Source organism: Piliocolobus tephrosceles, chromosome 3 (genome assembly GCF_002776525.5).
Source record: "Piliocolobus tephrosceles isolate RC106 chromosome 3, ASM277652v3, whole genome shotgun sequence".
In the NCBI taxonomy this organism is placed as follows: Eukaryota; Metazoa; Chordata; class Mammalia; order Primates; family Cercopithecidae; genus Piliocolobus; species Piliocolobus tephrosceles.
The window spans coordinates 41,960,033-41,985,095 of NC_045436.1; the positions used below are offsets into that span (position 1 = coordinate 41,960,033).

At 38.1% G+C, this 25,063-nt stretch overlaps 1 protein-coding gene across 1 annotated transcript in view; it reads right to left on the minus strand.

The window, feature by feature from the left end:
• ARHGAP10 (Rho GTPase activating protein 10) overlaps nt 1-25,063 on the minus strand; it is a 333,033-nt gene that overhangs the window by 110,132 nt on the left and 197,838 nt on the right. The window contains exons 14-16 of the mRNA XM_023227376.1: nt 18,091-18,165; nt 11,319-11,406; nt 2,788-2,846 (exon numbers count right to left, since the gene is read on the minus strand). Coding sequence (XP_023083144.1) covers nt 2,788-2,846; nt 11,319-11,406; nt 18,091-18,165 — 222 coding nt within the window. The remainder of the gene's footprint in view (nt 1-2,787; nt 2,847-11,318; nt 11,407-18,090; nt 18,166-25,063) is intronic.

A 25,063-nucleotide genomic window follows, 5' to 3' on the forward strand; every position in this document is an offset into this window, starting at 1 on the left:
ATGATACAGCAAGGACTTTGAGGCCAAAAAGCTGACACACAGATCATGGCTTACACAACATTCTCAAAGGTAACAGGCATCACGCAGTAAGACATCCAGCTAGACGCCTGCCTGCTAGCCTTCCTGTGGTGGACACAATCTTTTGTATTCCTCATAGACCAGTTAACTGCCTTTTTGTCTTACAAATTTCCATGTCAAAAGTCCATTATAGTCTCCCCCAAGATGGATCATCTACTAGGTTCCTTTTATAAGTTTAGTTTGGAATTCAGCTAATGGAGAAAGTTACATTAACTTAATTTTCTCAAAGAAAAAAATTTTTTAACTTTTCCAATGCAGTCAACCTTTGACAGAAGTAAGTTGCTTTTTTTTAGAACAAGGAACATAAAACAAATGTGCCTTTTGTGGTGACAAAATAGAAACGAAATTTATATTTGTATCATGAACCCTAGAAATTAACACGGAGATTCACAACAGGAAACGACAGGAAAGAAACTGATAAGAGAAAATGATGGGACCAGGAGAAACCTTGGGAACTCTCAGCAGGGAGAGCAGAAGAGAAGAGACTATCTCATCGCCACAGAACAGATGGAAACCACTGCACATGACTGAGAAGAATCAAAAATTAGTTTTCAAGCTGGTGTGAGAGGTGGTAACAAAGACTGCTGATGCTTTGTAATTTTAGCAGTCAGTTCAGCTAACAGACACGAGCAAAAACAAGGTAAGCTGTCTCACTGTTCACAGAAAATTACAGCTTAACCACAATCCCGATTTTCCAACGGCATTCAAAAGGGGAGACTAATTTTGGCCACCTGATTTCTGTAACTATTTTATTTGATACTTAAAAGTCCATATGCAAAAGATTAGGAAGATCTGTTCCCACACTCTCTAAAAGAGGCAATGAGTGCAGAGAAGGGTACTCAAGAGATTAAAATAAAAACTTGAAGTGTACATTGGAAACGTTGGCCCCTAAAATACACCTATTTAATACATGTACTTTTTCTCATTAAATCAAGTTACTACAGGTCCCATTCCAACCATAACGGCACTTAGGTGCAAATCCATGCCAGTGATTACAGTAGAAATAGTATTTCTGTCTGACCGTCCTGTTATCCAAATCGCTGTGAAGACTATCGCAGCATTCCCACAAAGTCAGGAAGCGAAACACAAGGTACTGGTCCAACAGGTGATGATCTTGTCTGTGCTTCCACAATCCTTTTCACCACTCTGCTCAAAGATGCCTTCAACAAATTCTTTAAACTTACTTTCTACCACCACAGATTTTATTACCTCTTAAGATGTAAGCTCCTAGCTCTTAGGAACCTCTTCATTTGGTAAAACACACTGATATTCAAATTCCAAAAACACTGCCATCAGTAATGGGGCATGATGATAATACTAATGATTGTGGTCATTTAAAACCGTATTCCATAATCACTTTATCTTTCTCTAATTCTCAAAGGATTCTAGATTAAAATTGGCACTCTTCTGCTTTTTCCAGTCTCCAAGGCAAACAACATGAAACAATTGTCCTCCAATTAAGTTTAATTTCTCTTTCCCCAGTTTGCCAAAAATGCCACAGGGAAGAAATCAAAACAACTAAGCATTTACTTGAGTTTTTGCCGAGAAAATTTTCCCCCACTCCCTTGATCTCACAAATTCTCTTTTTGAAAAAATCCTCTCCCCATGTGAAAACAGAAGTGAATAGAACCCAGTTTTTGAAAAAGCCTCTTTTCTATGTAGAGTCTAATAGGGCCTACACACTACTTCTTCTTGCAACACAGGAGGAACCTTTACACTGGCTGGAGCAGGGACCTCACAAGAAGGTAACATTTAAAGCAGTGTTCAGGCAGCAGTAACATTGGTCCCAAAGGGAATGCTCCAAGTTTTTCAACAGATTAAACTATGGAATATATCCAAGAGGAGAAAATAAAAGGAAATGAAAATACAATTACAGCTACTGTCAGTGCACCTGTGAAAACCAATGCTGCAGGTTTTAACTCGTGGAACTAGGGTTCTGAATTTTAAATAAGGCTCCCTATAATCTGGCAAGTTACTTAACATGTATCAACCTTCATTTCCTTCACTATTAAATACCTAAAACCAGCGTACTTCAGAAGACTATGATGATTAAACAACACGCATCAAATATAAAAAGTGAGCCATATAACAGAAAACAAGAAAACCTCAAATGAGTATGACTCACAAAAAAAATCAATCACAAAATTCCACCAACTATAGGCCTTTTTCATTTAACATTTGATCGCATACTAGTCACTCTGCATCAAATACCGTTTGGGGTTCTGGCATTATCTCATAATATTCCTTCTGTCTGTAATTTAGATCTGAGTATCTCTCTATGTGAAGCCATCTCCAAACTACTAATCTTTCCAAATCTACTCATCTCCCCAAACTTTCACAAGTTAAATACTTCTGTGTTCCCTCAGTGTTTTGCTCATGCCATTATTGTACATTTTGTAGTATAATGAGGAGTAAGTAAGGCCCAGTACTTTCTATGGAATTGTCTCATGGGGACAAGAATCCTGTCTTGGCTTTACATATCCAGTAACATAGTAGGAAATAATTAATGCATGTGAACAAATGAATGAATATACTGTCCCTTTTAGTCGCCTTCTAAGGATGGGGGGAGGGACCAAACATCATTTAAAGTGATTTCTATTTTTAATACAAATTGCAGTAACAACAAGTTGAATTTTTCATATGGAAATTTTTAGTTTATGCTCACTACCAACTACAAAACTGTTCCTACGACCTTTACATAATACTTACTGGCTGGAACAATGAAATCTCCGTGTAACTCATAGGTCATGAGAGGCTCTGGAAGGCTCCTGTGTGAAAAGAACAGCTCAGAATTATCAAATAAATCCAAACAAGTCACTTCTGAGTTTTTTTATGAAAAGATGTCAAATTTGTTATGCATTTCTTAATTAGTGTGTAAAACTTCCCTAGGGAATATCTTTACATATCAAAAAAGATACATAAATCAAACGGATCACTTTATCAACTGCTGTTGACACCAAGCACTAACAAAGCCTAAGCAGCCACAAATCCCTACTAGACCTAAGCATACAGTATTTCATATCTAATCTCGGAAAGTACCTTTGTGAACATCTGGTTTGATATATAAAACTTCCTTCTACACATTCATGTATTTAAAGCCAAACATATTATCTAACCAAATGTAAGCAAACAATTTTGAAACATCATCTCTAAGATATTAGCTGAAGATTCCACAAAAATTACATAGAAAACATTAAACAAACTCAAATCTTCCCTGCTTAAATATATTACAAAAATAAGAATTTATCTTTATGCCTATGAGAGATGAAATAAAATTGATGACAACTTTAAAAATATACACAGCATTTTCATAGTCTACAAAACAAGTTACATAAGGTAGTTTATTTTATCCTGTGATCAACAGAATGCTACAGTTCAGTCCACCTTGCTACATATCTTAAAATTATAAAAGACCAGAGCAACTAGCTTTATAAACACTTAAAGAATACCTAGACAAGTGTCGGTCTGTACAGCCTTTCTGGAGGGTAATCTCGCAAGATATTAAGAACTTTTAAGAGGTTACAATCCTGTAACTCAGACATTCTGTTTCAAATTTTTTTTAAAAATCAAAGATGCACAAACAAAATTTTTTAACATATGCAAAGCCAAGAATATTGCCAGGAATAAAGAAGGCCACTTCATATTGACAAAGTGTCAACTCGTCTTGAAGCCAAAACAATACTAAATGTTAATAGATCTAATAAGAGAGCCCCAAAACACTCAAAGGAAAAACTGACAGAACTACAAGGAGAAATGGGCAAATACACAACTATAATCAGAGATTTAAATACCTCTCTGTTTCAGTAACAAGTAGAAAAATCAGGATATAGAAGATTTGAACAAAAATATCAACCAACTTAATCCAATCAGCATGTCCTTCACCTAAATGACACTTCACTCAAAAGCAGAACACACATTCCCAGCGCATGCAGGCCATTTATTTTCCAAGATGAACCATATTCTGGGCCATGAAACAAATCTCAAAAACAAAAAGGGCTTAAGTCATACAGAGTTTCTTCTTTGATTACAACAAAAATTGAATTAAAAATTAGTAACAGAAAGATAGCTGGAAAACTCGAAAGAGAAGCTAGAAAGTATTCTGAAATGAACGCAATAAAAGCACAACATATGAGAATTTGAGGGATGTTGGTAAAGCAGTACTAAGAGGAAATTTTATGCTACTAAACACCTATATTAAAAAAGAAGAAGGGTGGTAAACCAAGGACTTCATTTTGTACCTTAATGAGCTATGAGGGGGAAAAAAAGTGTAAATTAAGCCCAAAGTAAGCAGAAGAAGAGAAATAAAAATCAAGCAGAAATCAATGAAATAGAAAACAGAAAAATAGAGAAAATAAATTAATCCAAAACCATCTCTTTAAGAAAATCAGTAAAATTGATCAATCTAGCCAGAATGATTAGGAAATAAAAAAGAGAAAACAAACAATGCTAGCAATGAGAAAGGTGACTGCAGAATCAGTGCAGATTCTGAAGTTATCAAAAATAAAGAAATACTATGAACAATTTTACGCCCATAAATTCAACAATTCAGATGAAATGGACAAATGTCTTAAAAAGACACAAGCCACCAAAGTTCACTCAAGAAGAAAGAGATAACCTGAGTAGTCCTATTGAATTTGTAGTTAAAAACATTGCCAGTAAGAAAACTAGGGCCAGATGATGTCACTCAATGAATTCTACCAATGTAAGAAAGAAAAACTACTGATTCTATACAAATTCTTCCATAAAATAGAAGAGGGAATAATTTCTAACTCATTCTGTGAGGTAAACTTTATCCTAATATCAAAGTTAAACACATTATGAGAAAGGCATTATGAGAAAACTACAGACCAATATCACTCATGAACATAAATGCAACTATTCTAAATAAAATGTTACTAAATCAAATTCCACAAGATAAATAAGTTGGGTTCATAACAGGAATATAATACTAGCATAAGATCTAAAAATCAATGTACTTCACCAAACAAAAAGAAAACTGTATGATCATATCAATAGACAATTTAGGAGAAATACCCTCTCCCACAAATTGTACTAGAACTACTGGAGATCCCCATGCAAAAATGAAATTGAATTCATATCTCATATCTTATGTAAAAATTAACTCAAAATGGATCATAGAACTAAGCGTAAAACCTAAAACTGTAAAACTTACAGAAGAAAACATAAAAGAAAACTTTTGTGACCTTGAATAAGTGCCAAGATTTCTTAATATAGCATCAAAAGCACAGTCCATAAAAAGAAAAAGTGATGAACTAGACTTCATCAAAATTAAAACTTCTCTTTGAAAGACACCTATTGAGAGAATGAAAAGAGGAATCACAGAATGAAGAAAATATTTGCAAAGCAGGTATCTAAGAAAGGACTTGTACTCAAAATATATTTTTTTAACTTTTAAAACACAATAATATGACAATCTAAGTTGTAAAAAATTGGGCAAAAGATATGCACAGACACTTCACCCAAGAAAATACCTACACGGAAAATAAGCACATAGAAAAAAAGTTCAACATTACTAGTTATTAGGGAAGTACAAACTAAAAGAACAATGAAATACTATCAAATACCTGTTAGGATGGCTAAAATGAAAAAGACTGACCAGCTTAAGAGCTGGCAAGAATGAAAAGGAAATGGAACTTTTGTACAGTGTTGGTAAGGATGTAAAGAAATACATCAACTTAGGAAGAAAGTTTGTTAGTTTCCCAAAAAGTTAAGCATACACTTACCACATGATCTCAATACTCCACTCCTGGGATTTATCCAAGAGAAATGAAAGCCTATGTCCACTCAAACATAGGTATACGAATGCTTTTAGCAGCTTTCTGTGCAACAGCCAAAAGTTACAAGCAAGTTAAATATCCTTCAACAGATGAACTGATTTTTTAAAATGCTGGTTTATCTATAAAATCGTCCATTAGTTAGCAGTGAGATGGAATGAACTGGTGGTATATGCTACAACATAGATGAATCTAATTATTCTAAGTGAAATAATACCAATTTCAAGTATATGCTGTATAATTCTATTTATATAAAATTACAGGAACTGTAAAGTAACATATCAGTAGATGAGGCTACTTCGGTGGGGTGAGAGATTTCAAACAGTAGGAGGAAACTTTTGGGGGTAATAATGCATAGGGTCACTATCTTGATTATGGTGATAAGTTTCAGAGGTACACACATATCAAACTTATATGCAGCTTATTGTATGTCAACTATGTTTCAATAAAGCTGTCTTAAAAAAACAAATAAAAACAGGCCAAGCATGGTAGCTCACACCTGTAACCCTACTGCTTTGGGAGGCCAAGGCGGGAGGATCACTTGAGTACAGGAGTTCAAGATCAGCCTAGGCAACAAAGTGAGACCCTGTCTCTATTTTTTTTTAATGTTTTGAAAAGAAAATTGAAAAATAAAAGAAAAAAATGTTTAGGTACATATATTCCTTACATACAATTTACAATGCTATAGTCACATACAAACACAAAATGACAACCAGAAACTAAAATTTAATGCACGAGTGAAAAAGTCCTGCTCTTATTTCCCCTCCCTCTCCTTTTCCCCTACATTCCCATTTCACAAAGAAAATGAAAAAAAAAAAAAAAAAATCAACTATACCACAGGCTAAATAAGGAGAAAAAAGAGCCAATCCAAAGAAAGTCTTCAGGAGGTTTGTTTCAAAATATGGAAAAGCAGGAGGTAACAAAGAAGAAAAATGGTTATCTAGCAGAGAAGGAAAGTTAAAGGGTGCTGAAAAGAAAAGCGGGGTCGGTCAGGGGGATTGAGAACCCTTAGAAAAACATTTCTTTTCCAATAAAAATGAATTTGTATTTGAATATCTTCTACAAGTTACTTATATCATTGCCATATGTCTAGCTAAGCAATGCAGCGTAAGAAAATAAATATTGTTAACATTAGGGAAGCAGCCATAAAAATGACAACTTCCCATACAGAATGTATTATGCTGAGTCACTGCAACTCTCAGCCTCCCACCTGACATGTTTTTGAGCCACCTCTCTTTGCCACTCGTTGGGATCTGTTGGGGGATATAAATCATAATATTTACCTAAGCTGGCATTTCCCTCCCAAAAAGTCCCATTACAATTTCCAGGCTTAAAAGAAGTTTCCTCCAGGTAAAATCATTTGACTAGAAACATCACAAAACCACTCATTTGTCCCCTCACAACAGAAAACTGCTGTAATGAACATGTTTCTGAAAATCAAAATAATGATCTGCATAGATAAGAAATCATTCAGAGGGCTGGTATTCAGCTCTCTAAAACATGAGAAGTAAAACAAAAAAAAAACATTGCCTCAAGTCAGTAGACGGAAAAGGGAGATGCCACGCATTGGTCCACTGCACATACTTTTCCTTCTCCAAGACCCTGGAGGACCTGCTTCTCGTTTTAGTTTGGTGCTTTGGGGCTTTGGCTGTTTTCCTCCCTCCACCTCCACCATCCCATCCAATAAGATGGCTGGGTTATTTGCAGTGAGAAGAATTCAAGGGCAAGAGCTTTTTTGGGTGAGAAAAGCTATATTCAGCTTCACGCCATGGTGCCGTGAGTGACAGAGCTGGGGCTCCAACCCCGGCAGGCAGGCTGCCTCCAGACCTCCTGCTCTTGACCATCACACTGTATTACCTCTCATGCAGAAAGAAATACACTTGCTTGGGCCAGAATCCTGTTGCCAAAATGGAGGTAGATAAAAACTCAGTTTTATCCCATTTGATGCATCACCAAAATTTTTTTTAAAAGTGTCAATTAACTCCTAATTACTGCATTTTCCATCGCTAAAAATAACATAGGGGAAAAGAACAGCAACCCAACTTTCAAATCTCCCAAGGCATCTGCCATCTTATGATAATTCACTTTATCACATTCAGGCAGAATGTGTATTTTGTTAGAAGTGAAGTTATATAATAATAACATCTCATAATGTCGTTCTGTAGGCAATGTTTGTTTAAAAGTGAAATTCCATAGGATGAAGCAAGGTAATAAAATAAAAAGGCAGAAAAAGCAACACAAGACCAGGGGCAATAAGGAACTAGCTTCCGAGAATATCAAGATCCAAAAAGAAATCCTATGTACTAAATAAAAAGAGCCTCCGGTTTATTAAACAAATTCCTCCCACACAGCAAAAGAAAAGAACCATATGGAATGGAGGAAAAAAGAAGGCAATTTATTGCCAAAAAGGTGGATTTCCACCCTTAGTTTTCCATCATCTCAGTCAATCCCTTTACCTGCACTGCTATGAGTCTACCAAACAGTAAAACGGATTTAAAGCGATCTCCTAGAGTGGCAGTACTTCTTCTGGTCAAGTTAACATGTGCAATTCATTGTATGTTTATATCCCTTACCTACTCTTTCCTTCATCTAATACAGCTTTCTCAATCTCAGAATTACTGAAATTTTGAATCAAATAATTCTTTGTGGGGAGAGGGTAGGCTGTCCTACGTACTGCAGGATGTCAGATGCCACCAGATGCCAGGAGCACTGCAGACCAGCAATGGTGAAAATCAATAATGTCTCCAAACACGGCCAAACATCCCACTGGGTGGGCAAAATCATCCTCAGTTGAGAACCACTCTTCTAATTTCTCAGCCACAAGTACAGCTCCAAGTAGATGGGGATACTGCAGTGAACAAGACTTAAAAGATGCCTATCTTCAGGGAACTTAAATTCTAATCCTAGGGTTGGAAGTAACAAGATTCATTTTTACCATAATCCTCATCTAAACCACAGTTAGTCGCTATCAGTGGCAATACTGATATAAGTATACATCCCTTTATGAATTATGAATAACAATAGTCCACATAATAGTTTAAGAAAAAATTTAGAACAGTGGCTGAAAACATCTTCTTTATAGAAGGCACTTGAAAATAGGTAACACATACCTATTACCCACGGATAAATTTTATATCATTAAAAAGTGGGACAACCAGACAACCCAGCCTGCCCAATGGTAAACACCAGAAAGAATATACCACCACTACAATGTATTCTTGAAATAAAAGAAAACCTGACTCTAACAAAGCCTATTGGAAAAATCTTTATCTACAGGACACAGGATGGCTAAAGAAACATGTTAAATGTTATCATGAAAATATAATCAAAAATGACCCAGGTTCATCAACAAATAAATGCCAGTGGTAGAGGAAGGGAGGAAATGCAGAGATTAAAAGAATCTTAAAACCTATCAACCAAGTGAAATGCTGGCACAGTTTAAATCCTGCAGGATTTAAACCAAATATAAAAAGGCTTTTTTGAAGACTGTTGGTAAAAATTGAACATAGACTGAATGCTGGATATTAATTTTGTTGTGCATAATATATTCTGATTGACTTTTAAAAAATGACTTTTTGAGGCCGGGCACGATGACACTCATGCCTGTAATCCCAGCACTTTGGGAGGCCAAGGTAGGCAGATCACGAGGTCAGGAGATGGAGACCATCCTGGCTAACACGGTGAAACCCTGTCTCTACTAAAAAAAAAAAACGAAAAAATTAGTCAGGCATGGTGGTGGGCGCCTGTAGTCCCAGTTATTCAGGAGGCTGAGGCAGGAGAATGGCGTGAACCTGGGAGGTGGAGCTTGCAGTGAGCTGAGATTGCGCCACCGCACTCCAGAGTGAGACTCCGTCTCACAAAAAAAAAAAAAGAGTTTTTGAGATACTGAAGTATTTATGGGTACAGTAATATGATGTTTCAGAAAATCTTTTAAGTATTATATATAAAAAGTGGCAGGTAGATCCCAGCACTTTGGGAGGCTGAGGCGGGTGGATCACCTGAGGTCAGGAGTTCAAGATTAGCCTGGCCGACATGGCAAAAAAAAAATCAGCCAGACATGGTGGCGAGTGACCGTAATCTCAGCTACTGAGGAGGCTGAGGCAGGAGAATTGCTGGAACCCGGAAGGCAGAAGTTGCAGTGACCCAAGATCATGCCATTGCATTCCAGCCCGGGGCCAACAGCGAGACTCTGTCTCAAAAAAAAAAAAAACAAACAGTGGCAGGTAGGAAGATTAATGAATTAAGAAGGATGGAATGTTGATAACTCAAGAAGCAGGATAATAGAGCCATGAGGGTTCATTACACTAACTTCTCATCTTATGTATCTGAAATTTTTCATAATTTTTTAAAAATACAAAATATGTCATATAAAGTGGATTCCAATGTAGCCACTGGAACCAAAATAACTTTTACCTGGAAAACAATCCTATGTATGGTAAAAAAAGAACTGGTCCTGAGGCCGGGTACGGTAGCTCACACCTGTAATCCACACTTTGGGAGGCCAAGGGAGGCGGATCACTTGAGGTCAGGAGTTTGAGACCAGCCTGGTCAACATGGTGAAATCCCGTCTCTACTAAAATTACAAAAATTAGCCAGGTGTGGTGTGGCAAGCCTGTAATCCCAGCTACTCAGGAAGCTGAGGCACAAGAATTGCTTGAACCTAGGAGGCAGAGGTTGCAGTGAGCCAAGATCGTGCCACTGCACTCCAGCGTGGGCAAAAAGAACAAGACTCCATCTCCAAAAAAAAAAAAAAAAAACTGGTCCTAGGTCATTTGTTTGCCATGGAAAATCTAAGTCCCCAACAGAACCACAGCATATAAAAATTACAGTTGTGATCTTTTTTCATTTTTTTAACTGTCTATATACTTGCTCTTCATCTAACCCTGAGCTTACCATTATTTTCTTTAAAAAAAAAAAAAAAAAAACAGTGACTCATAAAAAATGCTACCCTCTCCTAACTCTAGTCCTAAATATTTTCTATTATCAATAGAAAACAACTTTATCTTAAAACCTCACCAAGTAAACTTCTTTTCAAAGAGCTTTGCATTGACATGTCATAAGCCTTAAGTTCAAATCATTTAAACTTTAAAAAATCATTTCAGCATAAAATATAAAGACATAATGAATTCAATAAATAGCCTTCATTCCATCATCAGCCTCAAAGAGTTGTTTCATAGTGTTTAATTCTTAAAATGTACATCCACAAGAAACTTCTATTTCAAAACCCAAGTCTATGTCAATTTCTGTTCTGTTGCAATTTACTTAATTACTGATGTTTATCTACCAGTTACCTTTCTTTCTGGGACACTGCGACACCTGAGAAATTTTCCCCTTTTAAAGTAAGGCTTCATTTAAGTATTGATATTTATGTACACAATTGGCATCTGTTGTATGTTACAGACCCCAATAGTCCATTCTTCTATTTTGCTGCTGAGAAGCGCTTACCTCAAATACTGTTTCAGGGCACTTGTTATTGTCTTCACTTCCCAATCTGCAGAATTCTCCAGGTCCACCTCATGGCACGTTTTTACATCTAGTGAGCAAGCAAACAACAAAAAAATAATTAAAGCCTTGAACATCAAAGGTCCTCTTGTCTAGCCTACAAAGCTTCCACTTTTAAATGAGCAAACCACAATCCTGCAGTTTCCTAGGAAAACATTATATACAATTTCTCTAAAATACTATAAGATATGTTCTATGACTAGACACTTCTGGCACTTCAGAAAATCTGTAGTAGAGATCAAAGCAAAATAAGAGATGGGTTGGGAGTAAGGAAGAATTAGACATAATGAATTATTTCAACACCCACAATGTATTTCATGTATAGCTATTATCATCATCGTTTGTATTTCATGTATAGCTATTATCATCATCGTTAACAGTATCACTCAGTAGCCTTGGCTTATAGCAAGTGGCACTTTCAGTTGTATGCATATGATTTGTTTTAGGTGGCACTGCTGCTCTCATACTGTGTACTGATAGAGGCAGGAGACAGCCAGATAAGTAGGGTAGAGTCCCCAGAGAACCTCTGACCCACCCAGGTCACTGTGCACCTGAGGCTTGCCTAAACATGCCCAGGGTGAAAGTTTCGGTCTTTAACACATGCTCAGTAAGGGAAATAAATCAATGTGGAGTGGCTCAGACTAAGGGCCCATATGCACACTGGGGGAACAGGGCGGAGCTACTGGGAATTCCTGCCTTATGCCCAAGGAGGAGCCAGACCTCTTCAACTCATGTGTGGTGGCCTTGCGTTCAATATGAGAGGTGGGAGCCGGCTGGTGGGACCCCCTCTCTTTGCTGAGAGCTCCCCCTTAGCTTAATAACTTCCACTCTCCTCACCTTTCCCTGTGTCCACATGTCTGATTTTCCCTGGTGGTGACACAAAAACTCGGATTTAGCCGAATCAGGGAGCAAAAAACATCCTGCATCATTATGACACAGAAAATTGCGGGTGGCACCATGAATGGCAAAATGACTATCAGAATGGCAACAAACTGGTGAAAGGATGATAAACTTAGTCTCAGATTTTCAGGATTTCTGTTCATTAGATTATCTTTCTGAAATTAATATATGATCAACCAAAAGAGAAAATGACTAGATAGAGACTTAAAAAGTCATTTACAGTTAACCTTTCACATTAACACTATAATATATACACTTATCCGGGAAATATTTACTGGAAGCCTCTGTGTAACACTCCAGACATTCATTCTAACTTAAACTAGTTGTCTTTATCCAAATAGTGCATACTGATGTGTTTCTTACAAACATCCTTTCAAATGATAAGTCAATAGGGTTGCTCCTTTATAAAGTAAAAGAAAAAAATTAAATTCAAAATGGCTAGTAAGTTCTAAAGAAAAGGTACGTGGTACCAAGAAAAAAAAAATAGGAGATGGGAGAGTTAGTAGATTGTGGAAAGGAAAGCGTCAATCCTGGTAGAACTAAAATGAAAGGATGGCAGGAAAGGCAAACCCCTAAGGAGTATGGTGGCATCTTTGACTCGTATAACTCTGGGCTGGTACACTCAGCTGTGGCATGGTGGCAGGGAGGAGAACAGCATGGGTATCAAAAAGCTGGGCTTACATGCCTCTAACAACCTGGCCCAGCCATACTACCACAAGCGAGTTCCAAACCTATCTGAACTTCAGATCTTCATCTGCACAATGGAAATACTGTAAATGCTCTCACAGAACTATTAAGAGCATCAAGGTAAATGAAGAATGTATACAGATTTCCATAAATAATTAAATGTAGTAAGTTATTACCACTGCTGAGTCACTAAAAAATATAAGCAAGCAGTGATGGTACCTGCCCAAAGGCAGGAGGCAGGAAATGGGTTATGACGAATGATAATGAGCCATCAATATCAATTTGCCTGGTTTTCTACACGCCTACTATGCAAAGGAGAAAATAAGAGATTCATGGAAAAGACTGTTTCTCCCTCACTCCACGATGATGTCTTAACTAAGACGAAAAAAACCTACTTGTTTCAAGGTTTTTTTCCTCCCTTATACTGTATTTGTCTTCATAGAGAAGGAAACATCTTGTTAGTATTTCCTTTTTAAAAACACTAAAAAGAAAAACCTGTCAAAATGGGACCACCACATTAAGTCATGCATGCCACTTAAAAAGTTTTAGGCTTGGGATGATGAAGGGTGGATGATAACTCAATGTTGGGTTGAAACTTTCTGAAGATAAAGTAAAACAGGAAGTGATGGTTATTTCACAGCCATAGTATCATACATATGAGGTCAATTACTCAAAGGTCTGAAGACTTTTAAAGCACTTCAACATTTCTTGATTACAGCAACTGACAGCAATATGCAATAAACTACAACAATGGCAATTGACACTGATTACATTTTCATCAGTTCCTACAATTCAGAACTCATTTGTTACTGAGCTTGTCAGACAAGCCACAGATACATTCAAGAAATCAAATTAAGCACCCTGATTAAAGGTGCAATCCTTTATAACTAGGATTAAATAATTCTGTTCTAAAGCCTTTGCCAACCAATTACTTCAGTAACTGAATATTCTCTCTCTCATTAAATCAATTATTTAAATCTCATATTAACATACAAGTCAGATAACATTTTCAATCAACTTGCTACCAGCAAACCACCTTTTTAAAATCCAAGAGGCTTCTAAAGGAAATCTTTTATTTCCAGCTTTCTACCAAATTATGATTCTGTATTTTGAGAATCATATTCTTTCCATGGAAAAATAAGCCATCTTTCTAAATTCATGGAATAAAAAGCAGCTGTCATATCAGAAGCAAATGACTACATAGCGTCTATGTTACTCTCTCTTAAATTTTCACTGTTTTCAAATAGCTCAATCATCCTTAGCAGTCCTTTACAATCAGTAAATGCACTGGGACTAGGCAGAATTTAATAATTATTTGGGATTCAAACGTGAAAATACATTTGGAGGGTTTTTGCTTCCTTTCTGACCAAGGAAGGACACTTCATGGATTTGTTAAAAATCTGAACTAACAAGCACAGATAAAAACAGTTGACTTTTTATTTGGGTGAACGTTTCACACTTACATAACCACTGGTCATTTTTTTTTGAAACTGAAAATCTGCAGTCCCACCTAAATGCAAAGTGCAATTTTATACAGCTGCTAGCACCCTACTCAACACTGACTTAGGTCCAATTTTAAAGTACTTGAAAAAGCACAATGAATGGATGAATTTTGAAAACATGTCTTATAATAAAAAATCAGATATTTTTCAGCTACGCTAGTTCACTTTTTTCCCCAATCTATGCAACAAAGTTGTCCTACAAGGGAAACAAGGTAATGGTTTTCAAGTAAAACTCTTATCGTTCCTTGTTTTCTGTGCTTTTATGTGTGAAAATAAAGTCATCCAGCCCTTCTTGCAAATCCGATTTAGAATTAACCACTGAGCTCACCAGACCACAAAAGTTACTACCACATTTTCTCACAATTTCCTCTTCTCCTGCTCTGATGTTTTAAAGTAAAGTAGGGAAGAAGGAATAATGCGTAACAATTCTACCTCCTATCAGTTCTAATCTACCATGAACTATTGTAATTGATATTTTACATTCTCACTCCATTTACTAAAAAACCATGACTCACCCAAAGACAACTCATCTGATATTTCTCCCTGCCTTTCCCAACTGTGCTGTTTCTACTTCACAAAAACAATAACAACTTCTACCAAATCTGTGCGCCCTGTCTTAGAGGCTGCAAAACGGAAGAGAAAGGCAGTCATCTGCTCATATTGGCATGTTCTTTCAGCACCTTAAGAAGCTTGGTCCAGGGAAAGGCTCAGAGGCTGCTGGAAATCCAGTGTACAGTTGCCTTAGGCTCCCAGAGGGTAAGAAAACTAAGAATGCCCTCTCATCACCAGGTGGAGCAAGGCAGCTGCCTGCTCCTTTACCTGGCCTCGAGGAGAGTAACTGCCTCTCTATTTAGACAATTTTGTATGGTCAATGTCATTGCTACTTCATGCCAGCTGGGAGATAGGAGAGAAGGAAAGAAGGGGGAGAAAATAAAAAGGATAAGGAGGGGAGAAAATAAAGAGGATAAGGAGGGAAGAAAGGGCAGGAGAAGGAAGAAGGAGAGAAGGAAAATGGAAAGAAACATTTTTCTCTATTTTAATATGAAATATGAAGGGAAAAAACACACCAGAAAAAAGAGACAAATGAAAAAACATGCAAGAGATTAAGCATATAATGTTTTAGAAATCATTATAAACTTTTACACGAGTAAAGAAGACTTAAAACACTTCAACAAACAATACAAAGTATTTTGTGTAAAAATGGCAATAAAAAATTCTAAAGTAAATAACTACCTCTCAAGAACTACAGAGAATTAGGTAAATGGCAGCTCTCCTCAAAAAATAGTACATGGCTTGGGACTGTTTCTCAAATACTTAAAAGTTAAATTATTTCCCATTTCTACAAAGACAATGCACTACAAACAAAATGTTCTTTGAAAAAAATTCAAATTTGAAATAAACCTATTACCTTCAAGGATGATAATAATAAACACTAATTATTTAAAAAAGCAAAGTTAAAAATTTGGCAGACCCACACAACTTTTTCCTCTTCAGGATATATATATAACCCTCTAACAACGCAGCAAAATGGGAAAAGTTGGAGAAAAACAATACCCCTAAGATTATGTAGACATGACTATTCAAAACTCTGAAACCCTTTTTTTGGAAAAGCCATTAAATTATTCCCATTTGAGCACTCAATCTGGATAAAAGAAGTAAGGAAACATTAAATTGATTAGGAAACAGCAAGTAAATATATTTTGTCAAGGGCTAAGGTTTGTATTGGTAGCATAAGGTAATAAATGATATTAATGCTAATGAAAATCCAAAGTTTTTGATTGATAATCTTAAATTCATAGAAGGAATTATTTATAGATTACTCAAAACAAAGGTATATTGTGTAAGCCTCTTAAATGAATGGCTTAATGAGGAGGTAACAAGTCAGTAACTGTCTCACATCAATTCTCTAACTTTCCTCTGTTTGCAGAATGGTATTACTGAAAACATAAGCATTTCCCTTGCCAGCAATATGTATGAGGTTGCGTCACACTTATGTCCTGGGCTTCTCTACTCTGAGGCTCATGAAAAGTAGAAATAGTTTTCCAGGTCATGAATTTTTTGAGGGTTTAGATATTTAAAAACACCTTGTAAGTTAAGGACTGGCTTGGGACATTTCCCATGAGCAGAGCAAACTACCACGCTGAGTTGAGCAGTGCTATACACGTAGAATTTTATGAGATGACCAACAAATTTTGAGACAGCTTAACACTTCAAGGTGACCACAGAAAAACCCTTGTTCAAACTTTCCTTGAACAGGAACAAGATGATAATAAAAATAATGCCAGGTCCTTAGGATCAATTTACCACCAAAATGTGCCTTTCAGTCCACATTTCCCATTCTGATATCAACATACTCCTCCAGTTCTAATCATCGTAACACCATCTTGGAAATGAAAGAAGTGTTTCTAATTTTAAAATTAAGTAAAAGCAGATGCTGTAGTCCCATTAAATTCTTCCAGCTGCTACTGAACCACTGGCAACCTGAGTCTATTTAATTTGGAGACCACTAATGGTAAAAAGGAAAATCTGACTGCCAAAATTGCACACCCAAGTTAAACCAGAGAGGCAGAAAATGAAAACAGCTTATGGAAGCGAATGTATTCTAATAAGGCTCTCCAACTGATGATGGGCAATTTTTCCTGTGGTTAATAGCTTACAAAAGATTGTTGCTTATTAAATCTTTAATTCAAATATAGCCAAACAAGCAATCCTATCCGTAGCATGGCAGTTGATTTTATTCAACTTGGCTCATGCTTCCTAAAAATGAGTCTTTGCTATAATGCTTTAAGATGCTGACAGGTTGGAATGTATTCACAGCACACCTGAGGGCATTGTTAATACTGATTAATGAAAGTAAGATATCAAATAAATTAATATGTAGCAAGATCATAATGACAGATTGGTTTGATACACAGGCCCTCTAGCCTGATGAGTTATCATCACTCTTCAAGAGGCAGCCTGTTTTGGGGTGGGGGAGAAATGGAGTGCCTTACAGGTGGCAATGCACTGACAGCAGTGTGTAATGTAAAAGCGCTTTGTCATTCACATAACGTCTGGGGTAATGAAATGAATTCACTCTCTGGCTTCCTCTAGTCTGCGACGCCAAAGAACACTGTGTTATCAGCACAGATGGAGCATGCATGGTTCTGGAGGAGAGCCTGGTGTGAACTACAAACAAGCCACTGTGAATACCAATGAATCCCTGAGAATCAGACCCTTGCTGTCAAATGACAGTTTTGGAAGCTCCATAAAAATGAGCTAGTCCCAGTGGTCTTGTCCAACCAAATGTACTGTCACAATTGTGGACAGGCTATTTGGAAACCACGCAAAGCATAGAGGCCTGACTGCCACTTTCCTGTGAGAAGCAAGCACATGAAGACAGTCAACCAGGGGATGCATTCTTTTTTCTTTCATTTCTTAGTAAGAGGTAACAGACAATCAATCTATACTAATGCAAATACTAATCTACTTCTGTGGTTCAATTGTCTCTGCTCAGCAGAAAACTCCTGTAGGAAGTAGAGGAATGGAATCACAAGTATTCTCCATATTACTATCAAATATTAAGCTGTGAAATCAATGAACATATACAAATAACACATGGAAAAATGATTAGAAAAGAGGCATACCCATCAACATACTCAGAAGTCTCTGGACCTTTGAACTCACCCCTACAACTCTGTACAATCCTTGGTCATTTATACCTATGGGAAGAAACAAACCATTAGCAAAATAGAAGACTATCATATTTTAAAAGCCATCAAACAGTTGCATTCAGAATCTTTGCTAACTAACATTAGCAGCATTCCCGTTAACTATAAAAATAACCTTTGAAAAAAGCAAGTATTTAACAATTTGTTTTACTAGCTTTTTATCTGTAAATTGTGGTTAAAAAATAATCTCAGCAAACAATGTTCCATGTGGACAAATGCTAGTAACTTAGTTAAGTATCATGGATACGCTGAAATGAATACCAATCCAATTTGTAAAGATGCACTAAAACTTTTATGTTTATTGTATTTACTTGTTTACATATTCAAACGTTTTAGCCTTTTAAAAATATGGTGATGATTAGCACACAGAAAGAAATCATTGTTTGGACGATTCTTGAAAACCATGGAAATTCATTCGAAACTAAAGCAAAACTGTAATTTTTTTAAAGTTGTTACAGGCCCTGTCCATTGAGGAGCTCTGAAACTTCAAATCAATATCACCACAAAGTATACTGCAAAACGAACCAAATCAATGCATCCTCTCTCTCTACAGAGATCTGAAAACAAATTGTCCCTGAGAACAAGAGACATATAAAAGGTACTGTCAAACATAATTTGGTATGCTCAAAAAATATCCTTATCATTTGGATTCTGATCTGAACAAATCAATGATGAAAAGACATTTTTGATGCAATTAGGAAACTCTGAGTGGCACCAAGGATATGTAAGAAAATCTCCATTTGTTTAAAGTTGCATCCTGAAAGGGGTGAAAGTAACCTTACATTTACTTTAAGAAGGAAAAAGGGATAGATGAAACAACTGTGGCAAAATTCTGATAATTATTGAATCTGGATGAGAATATGGGAGTTCATTATACCAATCTCTCTACTTTTTTATGCTTGAAAATTTTCATAGTAATGACTTCCAAAAACTGTGACTTATATTTACTTCTCAAATGAGTTGCAGCTTTCTGGCTGTGTGTTTATTTTTCTCCACTATGAATGTTAAAGCTAACAAGAACACAACTGGCTGACAGGCAGATGATGCCTCTAATCCCCAAAGTTTCCAAAACAAAATAACACAACAAAAGGCCATGGAATTTGCCCACGAGGGTTTACTTTCTTTTCACCTCCCTGCTCGGAGTGATGAAAAGAATACTAGTCAGAGTCTAAAGAACTGGATTCAAGTCAGTTCAGTCACTCATGAGGAAGACAGGAAACCTCTTGGAGTCTCTATGCTGTATCTGAGATCAAGGACTGCATCCTGTACCCTATGTTATGCGGGGAGAGAAATGAGATACTAACACGTGTCCTATAGATGGTAACTCACAGTGCACACACAAAAGCATTCATTCTTCCTTGCCAAGTTTTGTCCCTTCTTTTTCTCTTTGCATTTTTAAAAATTATAGTTACATATACTATTTTTTTTAACTTTTAAGTTCAGGAGTATATGTACAGCTTTGTTACACAGATAATAAACCTGTGTCATGGCATTTGTTGTACAGACTATTTCATCACCCAGGTACTTAGTACTCCTTAATTATTATTCTTGATCCCCTCCCTCTTTTGACCCTCCACCCTCTCATAGGCCCCAGTGTGTGTTGTTCTCCTCTATGTGTCCATGAGTTCTCATCACTTAGCTCCCACTTATAAGTGAGAACATGCAGGGTTTGGTTTTCTATTCTTGCATTACTTTGCTAAGGATAATGGTCTCCAGTTCCATCCATGTCCCAGCAAAGGACATGAACCTCGTTCCTTTTTAGGGCTGCATAGCAGTCCATAGTACCTTATGTACCACACTGTTTCTTTTGGAGATGGAGTTTCACTCTTGTTGTCCAGGCGAGAGTACAATGGAGTAATCTTGACTCACTACAACCTCCACCTCCCAGGTTCAAGTGATTCTCCTGCCTCAGCCTCCCAAGTAGCAAGGATTACAGGCATGAGCCACCGTGCCCAGCTAATTTTGTATTTTTAGTAGAGACGGGGTTTCACCATGTTGGTCAGGCTGGTCTCAAACTCCTGACCTCAGGTCATCCGCCTGCCTCAGCCTCCCAAAGTGCTGGGATTACAGGCAAGAGCCAATACGCCTGATCCCACATTTTCTTTATCCAGTCCATCACTGATGGGCATTTAGGCTGATTCCATATCTTTGCTATTGTGAGTAGGGCTGCAATAAACATACATGTGCATGTGTGTGTATAATAGGGTGATTCATATTACTGGGTATATACCCAAAGGAATATAAATTCTCTTTGCTTTTTATTCTTTATTTTTTAAGTTTTGCAAATGTCCTATTTTTCCTTCTGTTAAAGGCTGAATTGTATCCCCCCAAATTCATCTATTGACATCTTAATCCTCAGTACTTCCAAATTTGACTGTATTTAGAAATAGGTCTTGAAAAAAAAGGTAATTAAGTTAAAATGAGGTCACCAGGGTGGGCACAAATCCACCATGATTGGAGGCCTTGTAGGAAGAGATGAGGACACAGACATGTACAGATGGGGACGATGGGAAGACACAGGGGCAAGACAGCCACTCCCATGCCAGATAGAGGCCTCAGAAGAAATCAACCCTGCTGATAGCTTAATATTGGACTTGTAGCCCCCAGAATTGTGAGAAAACTGATTTCTATTGTTTATCAGCAACCCCCATTCCCAACCTTTTAGGCACCAGGGCCCGGTTTCGTGGAAGACAATTTTTCCACTGACAGGGGTGGGGGATGGTTTCAGAATGATTCAAGCGCATTACATTTATTATTAGATTCTCATAGGAGCACACAACCTAGATCGCTACATGTGCAGTTCACAATAGGGTTTGCACTCCTATAACAATCTAATGTCCCACTGATCTGACAGGAGGCGGAGCTCAGACCATAAGGCTCACCTGCTGCTCACCTGCTGTGGGGCCTGGTTCCTAACAGGCCACAGTCTGGGGATTGGGGACCCCTGGTTTAAGTCACCCAGTCTGTGATACTTTATTATGGCAGCCCAAGCAGACTAATAATTACTCTCTATCTCATTAGAGCTTAAAGAACCAGAAGAGCAAAGGTTAGCCCTTAGTCTAAGTCTACTCAGAACTCTAAGGAGTCACAGCAGCAGAGGCACACCTTCCTGAAAGGGAGCGCTCAGTGACTACAAGGGAGGATAAGGAGGCTGCAAAGCCCTGCCAGGAGTTGGGAGAAAGAAACGGAAGTTGCCAAGAAACACAAAAATCAGAGACCTTTTGAGCCTGATACAGGAAAAAAGATTGAGCCTCATTCCTTCCTTCTTTTTGGAAGCCAGAAGGACATGTCCAGATGGTTTAAAATACCACAGGGTTTCAGTACTACTCTAGTTAAGAAACCTAAAAGTGTTTGACCTCAGTGGCAGAAGCGAAAAGAGCAAATCATACTCTGCATTCAAACAAACATGCCTCTGTGAAAAGGGCCTGAATTATATGGAAAGATGAAATAAGAACGCCACTTCGGCAATAATAATCACTCTGTGCCAGTAATTACTATCAAATAATTGATCAAGTTCAAATTCATCAACCTGAGAGAAGTAGAGTTAATTGCTAATGCATACTGAGAGGTGCAAGGGGGAATTAAAGCTACTCAACACAGTTTTTACATTTTTAAATGAAATTTAAATAAACCTTGCACAAAAGCAGCTTGGAAATAGCACGTAAAATACATACACTCCAGTCTTGTTGGATTTTCTATTTCTTGCTACACTGTTCTCAAAGGCTCTGAACTAAATGAGAGGTGGAACATTCTTTTTATCTATGAACACATATATGTTCATATAAAATGCATCAAACACATTTTAAGGATATAAACCAACCAATATGCCAAGGCATATTAGTAAGTTTATCATGTCCTTTCTAGCTTCTTTTCCAAATTTCCCTGTCAACCAAAGGGATCACTATTTCTGATCAACAAGTATTAGAAATTTGAAATCTTTAACTTCTTCCCTGTCACTTTCCAAATGCAACAAGTCAATGTCCACTCTTTCTTCAAACTTCAGACTAATTTCTGCCTCTTCAACACAGTCTTGAATTTCATGCACATACATTTATTATGGAATCCCTAAAAAGAAACACACAACTATATAATCCACTCTGAACACTGTCTTCTATCTTCTTATTTTCAAACCACTATTATTACCTAACATTCCCTGGATCCCCATTTAAGAGCAAGCCTTCAGATCCAGCCCACATCCTCTAGCCTTAACAAGTATGTAAGGCACACACACGCACACGTCCATGCCGGGCCTCACCTCATCTTCCTACAGGGACTGCAGTGTATTCAACTTAATCACAACAGACGGCTTGACCATCACCCACAAATAACCAAGTTCATTGCATCCTCTGCGGCTACATTCAGGCTGAAGTCTCCCCAGTAGGAATGCTCTTCCCCTTCTCTTCACAGATTTATTCAACTGTCATATATTTATTCATCAGATATGTGCCAGGTGCTATTCTGGTTGCCCAAGATTCGACAGTCAGTAAAATTCCCATCTAAACCTTCAAAATCGGATAAAAATCCCCTTTTTGACACCAGCCCACAGTGACATTCCCTTCTTCTAAACATAACTCATAATTAATTCCTTTTAACACTTGATTACATTTAAGTATTTTTAGTTTTAAGAGAGGGTCTTGTTCTGTCACCCAGGGTGGAATGCAGTGGTGTGATAACAGCTCACTGCAGCCTTGACCTCCTTGGATCAAGCAATCTTCCCATGTCAGCTCCTCGACTAGCTGGGACTACAAGCACATGCTACCACACTTGGCTGAATTTTTTATTTTTTTGTAGAGAGGGGGTCTCACTATGTTGCCCGAGGCTGGTCTCAAACTCCTGGCTCAAGTGGTCCTACTGCCTCAGGGCATCCCAAAGTGCTGGGATTACAGGCAAGAGCCACTGCACCCACCAGGGTACATCTTAAAACAAGTCCACAATCTTAAGTCACAATTCCCAAAATCAAAAGTGTTCATGGATAGAGGAGTGGCATCACCAAGATGGTGGCATAGAAAGTAACCTGCTCATATCCCCGTATGACAGTAAGAATTCCGCATCCATCCATCATCAAATTCTGAGGGCATCTCAGGATTCAGGTAAAAGTTTGTGAAACCTTGGTGGAGCCCAAGACCTGGGAGGGTCGCTTTGAGAGTGCAGACCAACATCCAGGTGGCTGATGTGCCACAAGCTTGCTCCTAGGTTCAAGCATGACAGTGGTCCAGTCCTCCAAGGGACTTGGCTACAGCCCTGTTTGGCCTTGAGCCTGCAGCTGAAACTATCTGCCAAGGGGTCCAAAAGGAATCTTGTACACTGGTGTTTTGGCAGAAAGGTTTGTCTGCATACTAACAGTGGTCTCAGCAGTGAACCAGAGATTTGCCCTGTGGCTTCACTCCAGGGCCCCTCAGCCAAAGTCCCAACTCAGAGCTGCTTGCACAGGGACCCAGAGGGAGACTCATCCATGTCTCGCAGCCTGGGAGCCTGAGCCTTCCAGATGGGCTTGCCAACCTCTGCCCCACAATTGATCCTATGGGGACCCAGGCTCAGCTCCCGCCCCTCCCACTGCAATCAGGGAACAATCTTGTGTTGAGACCTAATAGGAGACATACACCCAAAAGAGCCTGGCTCTCCAGCCTCTGCCCCACAGCAGATCCCAAGAAGGCCTCATCTCAACTCCAGCCCATTCTGCTACAGTCAGAAAATCATACCACCCATGCAGAGACCTGCTGGGACACACACCCATCTGGACCAGTGGAACAGTCTTCTGGACTCAGGTCCTTGGCCAGTATTCCCACACAGTCCCAGTACTTCTTGAGTCTTCCCCAGGTCCATCTGGGGCAGAAAGCCACATCAACTTCTGAGTCCTGAAGAGACTTGTGGCAAGCCTGGGCTTAGAGCATCCTCTAGTGCTGAGACACTGCAGTGGTCACAGGCTCAGGAAACCCAAGAGTCAGTCAGCTTAGAATCCTGGAAGGCCCTCTGAAGAACAGGCACAAAGCCAGACGGGGTAGATGAAAATAGCTAATCCCTCAACGCGCAAACACTCAAACACTGTCACACATCTATAAGCATCGAGAGCATTCAGAGACTGGCACTCCTGTAATCCCAGCTACTTGGAAGGCTGAGGGAGAAGGACTGCTTGAGCATAGGAGTTCAAGGCCGTAGTGTGCTATGACTGCACCTATGAATAGTCTCTGCGCTCCATCCTGGGCAACAGAGCAAAACCTTGTCCCTAAAAAAATAATTTTTAAAAGAACATTCAGGGAAATATGACCTCACCTAACAATATAAGGCAATATAAGGCAACAGAGACCAACCCTAAAGTGATGAAGATGTGCAATCTCTCAGACAAAGAATTCAAAGAAACTGGGCTTCCTTCTCAACAAACTTCAAGAAAATACAGAGAATCAATTCAGAAATGTATTGGGGAAATTTAACAGAGAGATTGAAATAATTTTAAAAATCAAAACGAAATCCTGAAGCTGAAAAAGTATAAATGCATGACCTGAATTCAGGTTAAGTATTTTTTCCACTCAGACTGAATGTTCATATTTCACATATTAAAAGTAATTTCCACACCAAACCTGTCTGGAGATGTAATATTCTATTCAGTATATGTCTCATATTACCTTTTTATTGTTTTTTCCATATTTTATTTCCAACTTTTAAGTTCAGGGGTACATATGCAGGATGTGCAGGTTACACAGGTAAATGTGTGCCATAGTCATCTGCTGCACAGATCATCCCATCACTCAGGTATTAAGCCCAGCATCCATTAGCTATTCTTCCTGATCCTCTCCCTCCTCCCATCCCCTCGCCCTCCCACAGGCCCCAGTGCGTGTTGTTCCCCTTATTGGTCCACATGCTATTATTTAGCTCCTACTTATAAGTGAAAACA